This window comes from Saccopteryx leptura, chromosome 12 (genome assembly GCF_036850995.1).
Source record: "Saccopteryx leptura isolate mSacLep1 chromosome 12, mSacLep1_pri_phased_curated, whole genome shotgun sequence".
Classification (NCBI taxonomy): Eukaryota; Metazoa; Chordata; class Mammalia; order Chiroptera; family Emballonuridae; genus Saccopteryx; species Saccopteryx leptura.
The window spans coordinates 12,981,613-12,999,584 of record NC_089514.1 but is presented as its reverse complement, the minus strand read 5'-3'; the positions used below and the strand labels follow the sequence as shown (position 1 = coordinate 12,999,584).

Genomic DNA, 17,972 nt, shown 5'->3' with positions numbered 1-17,972 from the left:
AAACGGGGGAAGGAGAAGGGGGGACCAGATCCAGCTGGCTGTGCAGCCCCAAAGTTTCTCTGACCCTCTCTGTGCTGGAAAGAGCATCATAGGAAAGGCCCCCAACCTTCTTGGCCTTGCCAAGCAGCTCAGGGACTGGGCAAACCAGCACAGAGCACTGAGCAACCCCGATCGAAGCCTTCAGATTCTCCAGTAACCTCAGATGGAAACCAGGCCAGCCCTAAGCAGAGAAGCAGCCTCCCTGCTCTCTGTGGCTAAGCAGAAATCATTCACCTGCTTTAGGTCTCCATTTCCCTGTGTGAGACACTCATTCATTCCTCACTGGGGAGTCCCCGTGTGTGCCTCGCCAGTTCTCCAGGAGCTTGTAGGGACAGCAACCTCATGTTTATACAGTTCTGTTGATCACCTCGGGGAAAGATTTAAATCTCTGTGCTGAATTTCCAATCCTTCTGGGCTTTTTCTATTTCTGACAAAAGCTCTCTGTGTTAATGGATATCTGTTCACTGACATTATCTCTCCCCCTTCTCCTCAGGGAGGGGCTGCCCTGTCAACTCTGTGACTTGACTTAGCCAAAGGGATGATACGGACACGGCATGAACAGAGACCTTCAACGAGCTTCCTTCCACTTGTGCTCTGGGGGTCCACTGTGAGCCAGGCAAGGCCCTCGTGGTTGCTGCCCCTCCGGCCGGGTCCTCAGAGTGAACGCACGCCAGCTGATGTGTGCGTGACTTACAGCCCGAATTGGAGCCACCCACCGGAGTCCAGCCTCCGGCAGCCTAACCCAGCGGCCAAGCCGGAGCGCAGGAGCCTCAGCGCTTACTGTAGAAAAGCCCCTGTCGCGAAACAGTTGGTTAGGCTGCATTAGTGTGGCAGTAGCTGACTAATGCAGCGTCATTTTATATATATTCATTGGAAAGGCTAAATTACAGGTACAAATAGCCGTATTTCTGAGCGTCTCACATGCTCTGATTTCTTTCCCTTGAATTTCACGAACTGCAGAGCCCCCTGTTACCCCAAACACACCATCTGTCAATCCCTCAACACAGGTCCTGGCAGGTTAGAATGCAGGGCCCGCTGCTGTGCTCTCAGTAAAAACCAAAGTCATCTTTCCCTTGAAGTGTTTACACTGACCTCTCTCCAGATGATGCAAATGTAGACGATAAACCAGCATCTCTTTTTTTCATGGACGCGCCTCCTAAAACACAACCTTTCAAAATAAAAACCGGTCCTGACGGGGAAATAATACAGAGCGCCTGGGCTACCTAATCCCCCAGCAATTTTTCTGTCCTCCGTCAATTTTTTAAGTCGCTGGTTTCAAGACCCCGCGCTCTCTCCTCCTTCTGCCGACTCCCACTGGCTAAAATCTCTGCAAGATTTCACGAAGCCCCTGAAGAAAAACTTTGAAAGAAATCCATAGGCCCCCCAAAGCTGGCAAACTGTATACCCAACTTTTCTTGAACGCCTCACGATTATTAATAACCCCTACTCCAACATAAAAGAGCAAACCCTAAAAGAATTGTTAGGCACATGCATCATTAGTCAAAAATTTGTATTTCAAGAAAACAGTCCAAAATAGAAGCAAGAGATTTTGGAATGGGACAGAGAGAGAGCTGGGCTTGAAGAGATCTAGAGGTCGGCCGGAGCTTCCCAGGTCGCCACAGGGCTTCGAAGGTGGCACAGGGGTCCCTGAGCAATATGAATGTTACAAAAAGCACAGTGGACACTACGGCCCAATATAAACTGCACAACATTCCGCATCATCCCTGGGGCTGGAATGACCGCCACTCCTGGGTGACACTGGCTGACACACACAGGTCTGTATGCGCTGGCCCACCCCCAGCCCATCATCCCTGGGGCTGGAATGACCGCCACTCCTGGGTGACACTGGCTGACACACACAGGTCTGTATGCGCTGGCCCGCCCCCAGCCCACCCCCACCACTCTCCTCCTCCTCGCTCCCTCTATCCCGTTGCCCCGGGGCCTCCTTGCTGCTCCCCCCAGCCTGGAACACATGCCCAAACGGCTCCTTCACTCCCCTACTTCATTCAGGTCCCTTCCGGGCCACCTTCCCCTCCAAGAGGCCGTCCCAGACTCCCTTATCTCAGATGGGCCTCTCAACCCCTGTCTCCCGGTTCACTCTGCGGTCTCCACAGTCTCACTAGTACTTGGAAATGGTCTTGCGTAGTTGTGTTCTGTCTGCTTCTCCCACGAGCACGGACTTTGTGTAATTCACTTCTGCGTCCCCCGGTCTTAGTGCCAGCGAAGTTGGCACTCGGTAAGGATTGACTAAATATATATATATATATTGGAAGTGTTAGATGTTGCCCCATGAGAGAAAAAAAAAAAGACAAAAACAAAACACTTCATTACCTATTAAATCAGATTGTTTGCGAGACAAAAACCTTTCAAGACACAGAACCCATGGGGAAGGAGAAGGGGAAAGAAAACGGAAAGTCTCGTCAGTAACAAGAGGAGAAAATCGTTTCTTTATTCAAGGGCCGGTGAGTCTCATGAGCCTGGGCCCGCTTGTGCCCCGGGCCCTGGCACACTCTCCGGAAGGGGAGAACCAGTGGTACTACATTCTCTAGGGCTGAGAAGGGTCCCCATCACTGCCACATACCATTTAGGAAGAAAGCGCGTTACATATTCTTGCAGTCAGTAAACAACTCAACCGCGGCCACTCCCAACATCCCCACCAAGGCCTCTCCCAGGCCTTCCCTGTGGAGTGTCCAGCTCTGAGTGTGTAAGACCCCCAGGACTACTCTCCCAGAGACGCACAGGCACTGAATGGGGGAGAGAAGGGCGTTTTGTTAGAATCTAGACCGTCACGTTCTTGGGTTTTTCATCAAAGCCCTACACAGATATGTTTGAACGACTCTTAATAAACCTTTACAAACTATTTGTGTAAAAACAATCCCACGTTTCTCCACTGCTTAGTTGGTACATGAAAGAAAAAAAAAATCATGTTTTCTGTTTATAGTTGAAGAAACCTCTTTAGACGCTTCTAAGACCTCTTCTCCCAAATCGAAAATTCTACTGATCAAATATGGAAGTCATTTTTGTAATCACATGATCTAACATGGCAAAAACTTCAATCTGGATAAACAATACTAAATTAAGGCTGGTGTATTTTGAAACAGCAAGAATGTGTGTGTGTGGAATGTTTTAACAGCTCATGGATTCCGACGACCACTCAGTATGACTTATACAAACACAGACCCAAAACTCTACCGGGGAAACTGAATTTCACCAAACGTCTCCAAGGAAAAATGCTTAACAGAAACCAGCAATGTATGTATAAGGTTATTTTGATTCCTCACTGAGGAATGTGGCCGTGGGAGCATCTCCGGAGCGCGGAGACGGGACAACCTCACCAGTAGTAACACAGATGGGGCGCTTCCCAGTTGCCAGGTCCTTCACATGCATGTATGTATTTAACCCTCACGACGACACTCTGAGATAAATACTAACTACCCTCATCTGACAGAGGCCGAGGCCTGGAGAAGTGAAATGACTTGGCCAAGGTCGCACAGCCAGCGGGATTAGAGGCAGCACCCCGAACGACTCCGTGGCTCAGCCTCCAGCGCAGTGTCCTCCCCAAAGCAAGGAAGGGGACGGTCCGGAGCTTTCTTTCCTTCAGAATTCACCCGAGTTCCCGCAGCTAACACGCCAAGTGCACATGGTGTCTCGCTCACCACAGATATGTACTGTTTATTGCTCCCATTTCAGAGATGAAGAAAATGAGGCAAAGCCCGGGTTCCGACTTGGCCCCAGGATTCACAAGCTGCCCCACCGCTAGGGAGTGAGCTAACTGGACTCTAAGTGATCATCTCTAAGTTTCCTTCCGGTTATTCAGTGATATGATGCTCAAATATCTGCAAGAGAATTTTTGAGAAGTGAAACTGATGATCTTAAACCTACTCCCAGGATTAAGGTGCGTGGCTTAGATTCTGGTATAAACAAAACTTTTTCGATCACAAGAGACAGAGCACCAGCCTGGGATCCTGAGGACCCAGGTTCTAAACCCCGGGGTCACCAGCTTGAGCGCAGGATCACAGACATGACCCCATGGTCACTGGCTTGAGCCCAAAGGTCGCTGGCTTGAGCAAGGGGCCACTTGCTCTGCTGGAGCTCCCCGGTCAAGGCACATATGAGGAAGCAGTCTACCTTCCTGTCTGTCTGTTCATCTCTCAGTTGCTGTCTGTCTGTCTCTCTCTCAAAAAGAAAAAACCTATAAAGGACTATTCTTTCCCTTATACCTCCCTAGTTTGTATGGCTTCCTGGTTGAAACTAGGGTCTCCAAGTTCACATTGCAGCATTCGTAGGAACTCCATTAAAACACATGGCCTATCATTAATTTCACGTAGTAAATACAGTGATTAGGTGGAGTGGATTTCTTGTACAGCCTTTTAAAACCATTTGTAATAGCTGTAAACATTTAAAGATAGATTTCACATAAAAATCTTGACTCCTAGCTTCTTTCTCTCCAGGGAGAACTCTGATAAAAGGATCTGCATGCCCAGGGCCTCCACTCCAACACGGCCCCACCAGGCTGGAGGCAGGCAGCAGCTGTCTCTAAGGGAAGCCAGGGCTCTCCTGTCTGCCAAGTCCCCACCGCTCCCCATCGTATTGAGCTCAGTCACTTCACCCATACACTGTGTCATGAGGGCCTCTCAGTGTGAGATCAACAGGCTCCCCTGTTGAGCATTTCTGCTCTGCTATGTACTTGAGCTATTATCACATCTTCTTCTTTTTTTAATCATTAAGTGAGAGGAGGCAGGCAGAGAGACAGACTCCTGCCTGCACCCTGACCAGGATCCACCTGGCAAGCCCACTCACTAGGGGGCGATTTCTGCCCACCTGAAGGCCATTGCTCTATTGCTCAGCAACTGAGCTATTTTAGTGCCTGAGGCAAGGCCATGGTGCCATCCTCAGCGCCCAAGTCCAACTTGCTTGAATGAGCCATGGCTGTGGGAGAGGAAGAGGGGGGGAGAGAAAGAGAGAGAAGGGGGAGGGTTGGAGAAGCAGAAGGTAGCTTCTTCTGTGTGCCCTAAATGGGAATCAAACTTCCATACACTGGGTCAACGCTCTATCACTGAGCCAACTGGCCAGGGCCTATTATCACATCTTTATACTCACTCTATAATTAAACACCTCTAAAACTTAAATTTATATCTATCATAAGGAAATGCAAAAAGGGTCACCATACCTTTTTAAAAGTTGGATTCCTTTTGAAAACTCCATAATCCTTACAATGCTAATTATTTCATTAATGTAAATTAGGGGGTTCCCAACATGTACAATACAATAGAACCAACTGTGTAATGTTAAAACAAACAAAGAAATGGCTTGACCTGTGGTGGCACAGTGGATCAAGCATCGACCTGGAACCCTGAGGTTGCTGGTTCAAAACCCTGGGCTTGCCCAGTCAAGGCACATATGGGAGTTGATGCTTCCTGCTCCTCCCCCTTTCTCTCTCTCTCTCTCTCTCCTCTCTCTAAAGTGAATAAATAAAATCTTTAAAAAACAAACAAAAAAACAGACCCTGACCACCTCAGATCCAAGTATACTTACTTTTCCAGGTTCACCCACTTAATTCTGATGGGACCCAAGTTGAAAACTACTGATGTAAACTCTACTGGCACATTGGGTATGACTTCCAAGTCAATAAGACTGATTACTAGAAGCCACAGGTAAGAACAGTGCTCCTTACTTTACAATAAATATGACACAACCACTTAAGATGCTATCATCTTTCCAGGTTTCGACAGAACACTACTATTTCTTTATTCCAAGAGCCGAAGTGAAATGCACACATAACTTAACAGCTCCTGACCAAGTATTCTGCTTGACGTCTGTATATTTTAATAGCACATATTTTGGTGTGGGCCCCTGGAAGTGATGAAGTGACGCCAACCTATGAAAGGGAGTTTCCAACTCGGGCGGAACCTTGAGACACATTAGTTTAAATCACACACTGTCAACCACTGGGTTGAGTTGGTGCCGAAGTCCAGATGTCTAGCATCAGAAATACCCTATCAAAAGATGGACGGGGTAAAGATGTACAATCTGAACCATCTAGAGATTACTGGGGGAGTGGGGGTGGGCTATGCAACACCTTGCTGATTCCTAAAGGGGAATTCCAGTCTGATGTCCACCAGTGTATCTCCTCTCGCGAGGAAAGGAAAGAGACCTAGGAAAGCTAATCTGCAACTTCCAAAGTGAAGCCTTTCTGTAATAGGAGCTTAGCTTGAGTTTACAAAGAAACTTCAAAAACCACATTTTCTTCTTTTGATGTTTAATACCTGAGGGCACCTGGGCATAATTTATTCTTATTTATGCTTATTACCATGGTGCTCAGTTTACATAACAGTAGGCTGTACAAAATATATCTCCACCGATTTCCCTGCTTCTTGCCATTGCTTATTTAATCACACCGTGCATTGGGAATCAGGCAGCCAAATCAGCATTCGAGAGACTTGCACTGAGTTACGTAAGAATAGGGGCACTTCAAATGTCAGCCCAGATGTGCTCAGGCGCCAGCTGGTTAAGGTCTGGTGACGAAGTAATGTGACTTAAGGTGTGTCCTCTCTATGAATGCCACCGGGGGAGTGTCCGGCAGGGAGGGCTCTAGGCACATGCTCTTAATTCCGAACGGGTTTTTGCTCTTAATTCCTAACGTTTATAGCTGGGTCCTGTTAGGTATCACTGGCCTTGACACATTTTTAAAATAATGTACATGGACATAATGCCTTTATTTTTAATTCTAAAAAAATCTAAGTAAAAGAGAAGTTTACCAGTGTGTACAGTTGTTAGGTGTGATGTTTGTCAGGAGTCCCCCACCCCCTGAGAAATAAATACCAATGAAAGAGAGAAAACTAGTTAGCACCTTTAGACAGTTTAGTAATGACATTAGAACTGCCAAATGACTGTTTTCACTGTTGTCCTGGTGACGGTAGGATGCTCATGCACCATCCCAGAGGACATAACCATTTTCTTCAGAAGCCTGGAAACACTTGTTTCTACCAGAAGTCATCAGGGGTCGTCCCAACCATTCAATCGCCCCCTGTGGAAATCCAGCCTTTCAGTGTGTAAGACACTCCGGTACCCATGTGCCTTCTATTCAAAGGCAAGTATCTTATAGGGGGTCACAACTTCGGCTGTGAAGAGCAGGTGGGGACACCCGAGAGCAAAGCTTTGTTCATTGCCTCCTGAGCATTTTCCTGGCTGTGTATGGACTTCAGGCCAGGTTACCTGGTCTGTCTTGGTCTCTGTCTGCATCAGATGGGACTAATACTGTGCTCTTAAACTAGATTATAAAGCAACCAGCCAGTGCCTCACTAGCCGGCCCCTCATAAGTAGTAGCTATTGTGACCATTTTACACAAACAGGAGACTGTTGGGACTGCCCAAGTTTGCAAAGCTAAAAGATAGTAGAGTTGAGACTCAGAATCCAGTTCTGTGCAGCCTCACTTGTCCAAGCTTCTTCCGTCCCAACCCTCTGCCTCCCTTTAGACCCCAAATCTCCCGGCACAGAGGCCGGAGGAAGTAAGACATACTTTTGCCTAGCGTTGTATAAACCCTGGAATGTTCTAGGCCACCAAATATTGGAGGTAAGGTAAGAAATGACTCAAGCTTCATAACAGCCTAAACCTCGAAAAGAACTAACCAAGTTCAATTCCCTAGTATAAATATAAAGACATGGATTTCCTTCTCAAATATTAAAAAATAAAAAAGTCTTCAAATTCTCTTAATATAAACTACCCTAGGCTAATTGCATAACTGGTATTTGTGCATAGGGCATAAACATACACATATAGAAACACAAATATATCACTCCTCAGATATGCACACCTCCAGAGAAGATTAGCTTCCAAGATCTTTTTCAAAGCCCAAAGTTCCCCTCGTAACTTATTCTTTCTACAGCCCAAAAGCACCTCCCGATTTTTTTTTTTTAAGTGAGAGGTGGGGAGATAGAAAGACTCCTGCATGTGCCCCAACCAGGACCCATCTGGCAATCAGCACGTGGGGCCAATGCTGAAATCAACCAAGCTATCTTTAGCACCTGAGGCTGACACGGTCAGACTAATGGAGCTGTCCTCAGCTCCCTAGGCTGATGCTGGAACCATTTGAGCCACTGGCTGTGAGGGGGAGAGAAAGGGGAAAGGGAGGAGAAGAGAAGCAGATGGTTGCTTCTCACGTGGGTCCTGTCCTGGGATTGAACTGGGATGACCACACGCTGAGCCAACACTCTATCCACTGAGCCAACCAGCCACGGCCTCGATTTTTATTTTCACTTCATTTCTGGAAACACTTCTTGAAGGGGAGGCTAGGAAGAGAACAAGGTCCAATCCTGCAAGAATGGGCTGCATTTCTGGGGGAGGCAAAGTGCACAAGTGGTGACCACAAAGTCTGGTGAGAGCAACTCTGGCGTGAGAGGTGGGCAGATGCTACAGGGTGGGGGGAGGGCCGACTGTAACAACGCTGTCTTCACAGGTAGAAGAGGCTTCCCGCCCCGGAGGAAGATATTTATGCTTCACGCAAAGTCTTACCGAAATAAACATTCTAGCACACATTTCACTAGATAAGGTACTTAACCAATATGGTAGCATACTTAACTCCAAGTTGGGGTTCTAGGATGGGGTCATGTTTACAGTGAGGGTGAATTAAATACTGAATGAAAATTGTTTAGAGCAGTCTCTGCAGATAGTGCAGACTCCTTCATGGGCACCGAGAAATGGACCGAAGTTCTGTGAAGCCTGTAGCTTTAGACCTTCTTTATGAGAAAAACAAACAAACAAACAAACAAACAAACAAAAAACGTGACATTAAAAAATACTTACGAAAGTAACTACCACACAAAATACAAAATTTAAAAGTTGGCACTATCAAAACATCACAAATTCAAATCCAGAAAGAGAAGCCAGTATGTGAATTAATGAACCCCCTCACACACCACTCTAAATACTTCTTTTGGGCTGCACATTCTTTGATTACTTCTCACGTGACAATCTTGAATACTTTGTACAAGGCGCAAAGATAAATCAGTCTTTCCTCAAGTGTGGGTGGCTGACCTTTACATTATTGATGAAAGTTACTTACAGACACACAGCTCTTTATTGGTTATGCAATATACATTTTTTAGGATGGTTGTCAAATTTGTAAACTCCTCTATTAATTGTTTTTCATATATGAGCCATAAGAACGCAGGGCACTACAAACTTTCTTATGCATTGACTAAATATTTTTTTGTTAATTATACTCATTAACCAGTTGTCAGTACTTTTTGTTGATAGATATATGTGTGTGTGTATTAATACATCAAATGAGCAAGAAACTTAAACACAGAATTCTCATTAAAAATGGTGTATTTATATAAATAAATGTATATTTGCATTACTGAGTATAGTCCTAACAGAAGGAACTTCCACATTAACTAAACATAGATAAAACTTAATCCTCTACTTATTCTATGCATCTAAAAAGTAGAAATCTCCAGACTAGCTTCTGGCGCCATACATTTCAAATCAATTCCTATTGGCAGATGTCATAGTAGACATTCATGCTGCAATGCTGCCTCTAACCCTGCCCCTATGTGTAAGGACCCAGCTGAGCTGGCACAGGGGACGGTGTTTCTGGGAAGTGATTCCCACATTAGGATGGCCAGGGATAACTTAGCTAGACACAGAGACAACTGTGAGCTGTATAAATACTATACATCCCACTAAACCCAAACTAAAGGTGTTCTCCAATTCACTTCCCCTTAGCTGTATCTCAAAAATACTGTCAACTCCAATGTCACTGAACCCAAGGAGAAATGTTACAGAGGGGAAGTCAGAGTGGAAAAGGAAAACATTAACCGATCGCTATGATCTTACGAAGTCTGACAAGTTATGATCCTATGAATGCATTGCTGTGTACACTGACAGGGCTCCTCCTAGTGCAAAGGGCCGGGTGAACACTAGCCATGTGCTCAAAGAGAGTAAAACATATATTGTACAAATGAGGGGCCCTGGGGTTTGAGCTTCATCAGCCTCACAATAAATGTGGCTCTATGGTTCCTATTATTATTCATCATTTATCTCAGTCTGCACATGTCTGGTCTCTCTAAATAAATTTCAATTCCTTGGAGACAGGAAGTACTGTCTCAAATATTAGCATATAGGAAATACTTAAAATGTGTGTGGTAGTCTTCACCATCCATACTAATCTTGACAGAGACAGAAAGAATCTATGTATAATATAAATGTACACACATGTATATTTGTGTACACATCCATATATGTGGTTTATAGATATATACATGCATAAATATATGTATGAACATACTAATGTATTATATATGTGTACTATAGTTTTACTTATATATAAATATATGTATATATGTAAATGTATATTTACATGCACATGTGTATACATTTATCTATGCATTATGTACATATATCACTTCTACATATAATACCAAAGAAACAGTGTATCTTTCCATGGTAATAAGTGTTGTCCAGATCTCATTTTTTCAAGGAGGTCTATCTCAGGAGAAAGTCACCATTACTGCCTAGCAGGCGACGAACAGGGCTTCCTCCAGGAGCCCAGTGGGTGAGCCAGGCAAGGGCCACTCTGGTCACGAGGAGACTATCAATGCCGGGGCTGGACAGAGAGTCTGTAGTTAGCGACTCAAGAAGAGCCACTTTGACTCCTGCCACAGTGGAAGGAGTTATTGGGAAGACTTCATCGTAAAGACAACATCCCTCAGTCTGGTATCTGCTTGCAGCTGGTCTTAAAAAAAAAAAGGTGAGAGTCAATGCAACATTCCAGTGCTTACTGCAAGCAGAAAACACAATCTTCTTTAAACAGATTTAGCCTGTTCAATGAAAGGCATTTTCAAAAACAAGCATATAAACTTCTGACATTTGCTGTTTCCGATTTTTGGATTCTAAATAAACATTTGCTATTCAACACTTTAGCCAGGTCAATATGAAACAAATCTACTACTTTTTTTTTAAGTCTAGTTTTTTGTCTTATTTTATTTTATTTTTTTAGATTTTATTTATTGATTTCAGAGAGAGGAGCGAACGAGAGAGAGAGAGAGAGAGAGAGAGAGAGAGAATAGGGGGTGAAAAGGAGCAGGAAGCCTCAACTTGTAGCATATGTGCCTTGACCGGGTAAGCCCAGTGTTTCGAACTGGTGACCTCAGCATTCCAGGTAGGTGCTTTAGTGACCACAGGCCAAGCACAAATTTACTACATCGAGAATCAAAATGTATCAACTGCAATCCAGCAAGCCTTTCTTCAGCGGTGCCCATGACAGGTCTGCACCGTCAGGATCTGCGGTCGGGGGCAAGGATGGGCAGGGAGGGAAACTCAAAGGCGTGTAGGGTCAGGCTGCACCCTGGAAGCAAAAGCTGGACTTTGAAGGGGTCAACAGCACTGTGTCCTCTGTCTCCCAGACCTCAGGCTAAAGCAGTCCTAGCAAAGCCCCTCTTACTCAGTGTCACCAGCCTGCTCCCGCCCTAGGGCTCCTCCACTGTCATCCACAGAAGGAATCGGGTTTCCTGAAAACAGCTGTCAGTTTGCATTTCTTGAACTGTCAAGATGGGAAATGTCTCCAACATACATGTACTCTAAAGGAAACCACTTTCCAAAGACTACGGAAGGCCCTCTGTCAACCCGGCCAGCTGCAGGCAGAGGGGGCAGTTCTGTCTGCATGTGTCAGTCCCACATCAGAAAACAGCATACTACAGGGAAACAGCCAGATGCTTGTGACACTCACCAGACAGGATGCTCACCAGCAACGTCTCATCATCAAGGGCGAGCTGACTGTCTACAGGTGAGAAGTGGGCAAAGGGAAAAACTGCTGAACGCGGACGGCATCACGGAGACCGTCAGGAAGGTCTAGATTGGGGGTGAACGCTTCCCCTGGCTCTGCACCGGGGACCTTCTGGTGAACCACGGGAGGGAGGAAGAGGCATCTGGCCGCCACGCCGCAGGGTGCAGGCAGCGACAAGCGTTTCACTCATTCACTCATTTCTTCTCCCCACAGGAAATGTCCTCCTGGGGTTGTGCCCAGAGGCCCAAGACACAGTGTTTCTTTTGAATCCTGGGTTGTCGTTTTTTTTCTTCTTTTTTTTTTTTTCCAAATAAATACAGGCCAAAGGAAAGGCCATGTTGGAAACCATTGGCCTTGACACCACTTTCCCGTCCTCGGTGGCAAAAACCTTTGCCAGCGTCTCAAGTACCTCTGGCCACACTGATGAGAAAGTGGCCAGGGGCTGCAATGCCAACGCTGGGCGGTTCAAGGGTCCCCCGTACACTCTCCTCAGTCTTTCCTGGGAAGCTCCTGCTGCTCTCACATAGTTGTCACATGCCCCAAACAGCATCGCAAGTAGGTGGACACCGACCACATTCTGTTCAACCTCTAAGGTAGAACGTTCACAGAAGGATTCTAAACATAGTTATTTAGCAAATACACAAAATGACTTAAAAAAAATGGGATGTTGACCATTTAATAGGGTAGATGAGAACTTTAGAATTATTAACTCAGTTCTCACCAGCCAACTCCATGGATAGGTGCTGCTCGTATCCTCATTACACAGAGGAGGAAACTGAGGCCCGGTGTAGTTAAACCGTTTGTCCACAAACGGCTGACAAGAGGCAGGGGTGTATATTTGAACAGAAACAAGATGGGTTTACTATGCTGCCTCCCGGATGACCCTTATCTTAAGGGCTCAGTTCCTTTCTGAAGAAGGAAACATAGATCCATGGTGTCTGCAGGGGGCCTAGGGATGGTCCCCTCTAGTTCTTCACCTGCTTGGCAATTTGGCGCACGCCCAGCTCTGTGTACCTGACTGAAATTCCAGTTCCAGCTCACACTTACCAGCCATGGACACTTCGGCAAGTTATGTAACCTTCTGTGCCTCAGTTTGTTCACCTTCAAAGTGGAGACAATATGGAACATATTGCACGCCCGCCTACTGAGCACACCATGCTGCTTTTCTGAGAAGATAACTCACATGTTTACTAAGCTATCATCAGAGCCAAATTCTACACTGTTAATAGTAACTATGTTATTTTGCTTTCCACAGACTTTTACCTTTATGAATTTGGTGGTTTATAAATCTACCCTGTGAAATAAAGCAGCATGGATTTATGGCCTGGGTTTTGGAGATGAAGAAACTACCAAGCAGAGACTCACAAGAAGGCTGCTGACACTCAGGGTCAAGAACCACAAAGTCTGTATTACCATTAGTCAGTAATACCGCATCTCCTAATAAGGCCCCTATAGGAAAACCTGAGTTGACAACAGCAAAGCTGAGACTCCTGACATTTGGGCAAAGTTCTAAATGACTTGTTAGGTTAGTAGCATCACAGAAATAACTGAAGGAATAAATGCATTGGGTCAGTTTAAGAGGTGTGGCCTGCCCCAGGACCTTTACACTGCCTGTTCCTGCTGCCTGGAATTCCATGCTCCTTGTATGTCCTCACGGCTAATTCTCTCACTTCTGTCAGGGTTTTGCTCACGATCAGCTTCTCGGTGAGGCCTATCCTGACCGACCAATTAAACACTCCAACACTTCCTCATCCCAATCCACCCTAACCTGTTCTAATCTTGCCCTTGTCTGTCTTTCACCAGTGGAACATAAACTCCCCAAAGGCTGGGGCCTTTGTTCACTGAAAAAAGACCAAATGCCTAGAACCGTGCCTGGTACAAAACAAGTACTCAAAACACATTCTTTCACACGGAAATTCAACACACACAGGCACTTTTACAGATGTACCAAATAATCAAATCTGGTAAGAACGATCCACCAGTTGACGCTCTGAGACCAAAGCCAAAAGGTTTCATAGTCCTGGGATGCACGGGTGGAGGAGGAGGACTTTCACGAGCCTGTGACATGAACTCCAGCGCTAAATTTAGTGCTCTTGCTATTCCTACGATTCCTGTGACCAGTTTAATTTCACCTGTATCTAGAACGTGAGGGTCAAGAATGTTTTTCTACAAACTCAAGTATCTAACTCACGGGTAAGAAGCAAAAAGCAATCCTGATCAGCTCTTCCCTTCTCCAGGAAACAGAGAGTCAGGCTATATGAATCAATTGACAGCGAGGCTGATAGAGAAACACGTCCGAGTTACAGGGCGGTGGAATTTCTAGGCAGTTTAAATTGGGGGAGGGTCTTAGCTGGGATACTCCGATGGTACATGGTGACAGGGGCTCCAGTTCTAGATCAGTGATGACACACAAGGAAGAAAAAAGGGACACAAGAGCAGCACTCTTCCAAGAGGAAGGAGGATAGCTAAAACAGAGGATCTTGGTGAAAAAATCACACTTTCACTAGAGGAAAATCACACTTTTCTTGTTCTCCAACCCCAAACCCTTGTTCTTTATGGGCACAAGAAAATCATTAAAAACAAGAGCGAAGCGTACGTGTGCAAGACAATACTCAATTAATCTGTACTAAACAATACAGTTGTAATGAACGCTATCAGCCTTGTGCACTGAAGGCCTTGAAAAATCCGTCAAGCAAGAAATACGCCATATTCCCATCAACCTTCATTTCGTTACTGCTTAACGATTCTGACTGGTGGTTAACAGGTAAACACTCAGGAGGTTCTCCAAGATGGTAATGCCGCCTACGCATCTCTCTAATACTCGACAGAACTTCCACTAAATGCTTCATCAGATATATTTTTACTCATGTCTCTTCATCACAAGTGTATTTATGTGACACTGCCTACTCATCAGGTTATTTTTATTCTTATTTCTTTTCTGCATGTATAGCTGGTGTCTGAAATTCAGGGGGCTCTCTTCAGTCAAGGAATACAATAGTTTAAAAACGGTCTCTTCACCCTGAGAATTTCAACTGTTTGTTCATTTTAACTTTTACTTTACATAAAGTTTGTCAGTTTCAAAGTAATTCCAAAGTGTAGTAACAGTCAACTTTGTTACTCAGCTCACCTAAATCATAGCTATTGTCATAAACTTGATTTTTTAAAAATATTTTCACTAAGAGAACTAGCCCTTTGGGATGATCATTACTTAAAAGCCGAATTTCCAAAAATTTATAGAACCCTTAACCCTCTTAAAACTGTTTTCACAATACTAAAGACAATGTCTGCAAATTGAAAAGGCTGTGGGGATTCACCAACAGTTACTTTTAAATCATCGAATTGATTACAAACTAAATCCTCAAGAAGGGTAACTGTAACACTGTTTAATAAATGTTACTTCCTTTTCTTTTAACCAGCTGGTCAAGTAGGCAGGTGATGTAGAAAAAAAATCTTACATTAATTAGTTTGCTTTGACAGAACTGTTCACCAGGAGAGTGAGATATGCAATAATAGCCTTCCCTAGGTCAGAAAACATTCTTTATTTATATATTTATTTCTTTTATTTATTATTTTATGTTTATTATTAAAAGTAAGGTAAAGAACTTGAACTAACAAAATTTTTACTGGAACTTTGCACTACTGGCATTTTAGCATTGTTATAAACTATCCATCATGAAAAATCTGATTTATCTTTTAAGCACCTTCAGTGATGACTATTTAGGCACGAAATGAATCAGCAAATATAGTTAACTCTATTAAACTCCTGCCAAAGACAACCAAAACTTGCCTAGCTCTTCTGTCACACCTTTATCAGAGGAGATGGCAGACACATGGTCAATTACTCATCAAGATCATCTGTTGAAAGGCATTCTGTACACATTTTCAATGACTTTTCCCCCATTCCAGATGCCCCATATCGCATCCTATTCTAAACTAGCGTTCAGTGCTTAACAAGCACCCACTGTGTGCGAAGAGAGAACGTTCCAGTAAGGAAAGGAGCATAAGGCTTGGCCTCAGGTTATTCGTGCATAAATACACAGCAATGGTGATTTATTCTGTCAACTTTGTAGAAACGTGAGCAGCATCCACATGGCTGAATCCATGCCATTCATTCGAAAATGACTTTCTGGGGCAATTTACAGGTTCTCTGGATCAGACAGCCCCGTTGGGGTATCAGCTTCATCTTCCAGCCTACACGGGACAATTCGTGGGCGCCGGCCACACCTTCTGCAGGTGGCTGGATCGCCGGAGCCAGACGAACCCAACCCACCACCCCTCCCAGGAGCTCCGGAGAGCAGTGTGCACTTGTGTGCAAGGACTTCTGCGAATTAAAGGACTTGTTGAAAGGCCCCGGGGTCCTGGGCAGGAAGGGAACGCAGTCGCCCCGCGAGGCGCCCCTCCCCGCGGTCCCCGCGGCCCCGACGCCCGGGGCACTGCGCAGGCCGCCGGCGCCGCCGACCCCGGGTGCAGCCGGCACACCTCGGGCCTAGCACCGTCTGAAAGGCAAATCGCGGAGCCCGGGAGCATTTAAATGCCCGGCCGCGGGCCCCCGGGGACAGCTCTGCAGCGGACGCCGCCGCAGGGGCCTCCGGGGCGGCCCGGCCCCCGGGCGCTGGGCGCGGCCCACGGGTGCAGCCGGGACCTCAGCCCGCAGCGCCCTGGCGTCCGCGCCAGCCAGGCCGGCCCCGCGGCAGGCGCCCGGGTCCCCCGCGCCGGCGTGCCCGGCCGACCCGGGGAGCAGGCGGGCACCGGGTCCTCCACCGCCGGCCCCCGCCCGCCGCACCACACCTAGCAACCGGCGCTGACAGGACGCAGCGGCGGCGGCGGGCGGAGGAAGCGGAATGGCTGCCGCGGTGGAGCCACCCCCGCCCCCCCGCGCCCGCCTCCCGGCGGCGGCAGCGGCGGCCGAGCCCTGACAGCTCGAGCCCGGGCGGAAGCGGCGGGCGGGGGCGGCGAGCAGCGCCCCCACCCCCGGCGCCCCAGGCCGCTCGGACCGCGCGGGCCAACTAACTCCGCACCGCGCCCGCCCCGCACCCGCGCCGCCGCCGCATCTGGCCGCCGCCCCCGCCCGGCGCACCCCCCGCCCTGCGCTCTGCAGCCGGCGCGCACGCCCCTCGGGGACCCCCAGCCCGCCGGCCGCCCCCCGCGGCGCCCCCCACCCCGCCCCCGGGCACCTCGCGCCCCCGCCGCCCCCACGCCCCGGCCGGCACGCGCCCGCCCGCCCCGCCCCGCCGGCCACCCCTGGCCATTCTGGGGTGCCCTCCCGGGCAGGAGTTTCCCCGCGCCGGGCGCCCCCGCCCACCCCCCGGCCATGTACCGATGTGGTTGTCCTCGATGTGCTCGATGAGGTCGGCCAGGGTGGGGAAGTGCAGCCCGCAGCCCCCGAACCGGCAGGTATTGGAGAAGAAGGAGGCGGCGGCGATGCCTGTCATGGTGCTACATCGAGAGCCCCCCTGGTGTCGACTCTGCGAGCGCCGGACGGGCGGGCGGGCGGGCGGAGGGAGGGAGGGAGGGCGGCAGGGAGGGGTGAGGGGAGGAGGGGCTGGGGGAGGGGGAGAGAGGCGGGCTGAGGGGAGCGAGGACGGGACGCAGGGAGAGGGGCGAGAGCGAGGCGAGGAGAGCGAGCCGAGACCGGGAGGCTGAGGGGAGGTGGCGGCGGCGGCGGCGGTGGCGGCGGGAGCGGCGGGGGAGGGGGGGCGGCCGCCGCAGCTGGGAGGAGGGATCAGGGCGCGCGGCAACAGCTGTGCAGCCCCAACCTCTGCTCCTGGATGGAGGCCTCACCTGGGAGCGCCTGCCACCAACTTTTATCTCCCTGGGCCTGCTCTTCGCAGTTGGTAATACGTGCAATCTGTTTGGAGCCTCCTAGGTTATGTATATTACATTCTTGTTATATACACATCTATTAATTACACATGCATCCAGCCATGGGAACCCGGGGACTTATCCAGGCCCCTCTCGTGGGACATTGGTTTGCACTTGGCCACCTGTCTAGGTGACATTCACAGGGGACCCAGGAAAGGTAATTTTGTGCACCTTACTCTCTAAACTTTCATTCAAAAAAAAAAAAAAAAAAAAAAGTCCATATTCTCTGGAGGTTTGTACTAATTGATTTTAATGAAATTTCCCACTAGGCCCAAGAAAATCTTA

General features: G+C 47.7%; 1 protein-coding gene across 1 annotated transcript in view; it reads right to left on the bottom strand.

Annotated features, from left to right (window-relative positions):
• Positions 1-17,303, bottom strand: part of JAZF1 (JAZF zinc finger 1) — a 327,157-nt gene extending 309,854 nt beyond the window's left edge. The window contains exon 1 of the mRNA XM_066354177.1: positions 17,143-17,303. Coding sequence (XP_066210274.1) covers positions 17,143-17,257 — 115 coding nt within the window. The 5' untranslated portion in view covers positions 17,258-17,303. The remainder of the gene's footprint in view (positions 1-17,142) is intronic.
• Positions 17,304-17,972: the final 669 nt, after the last annotated feature.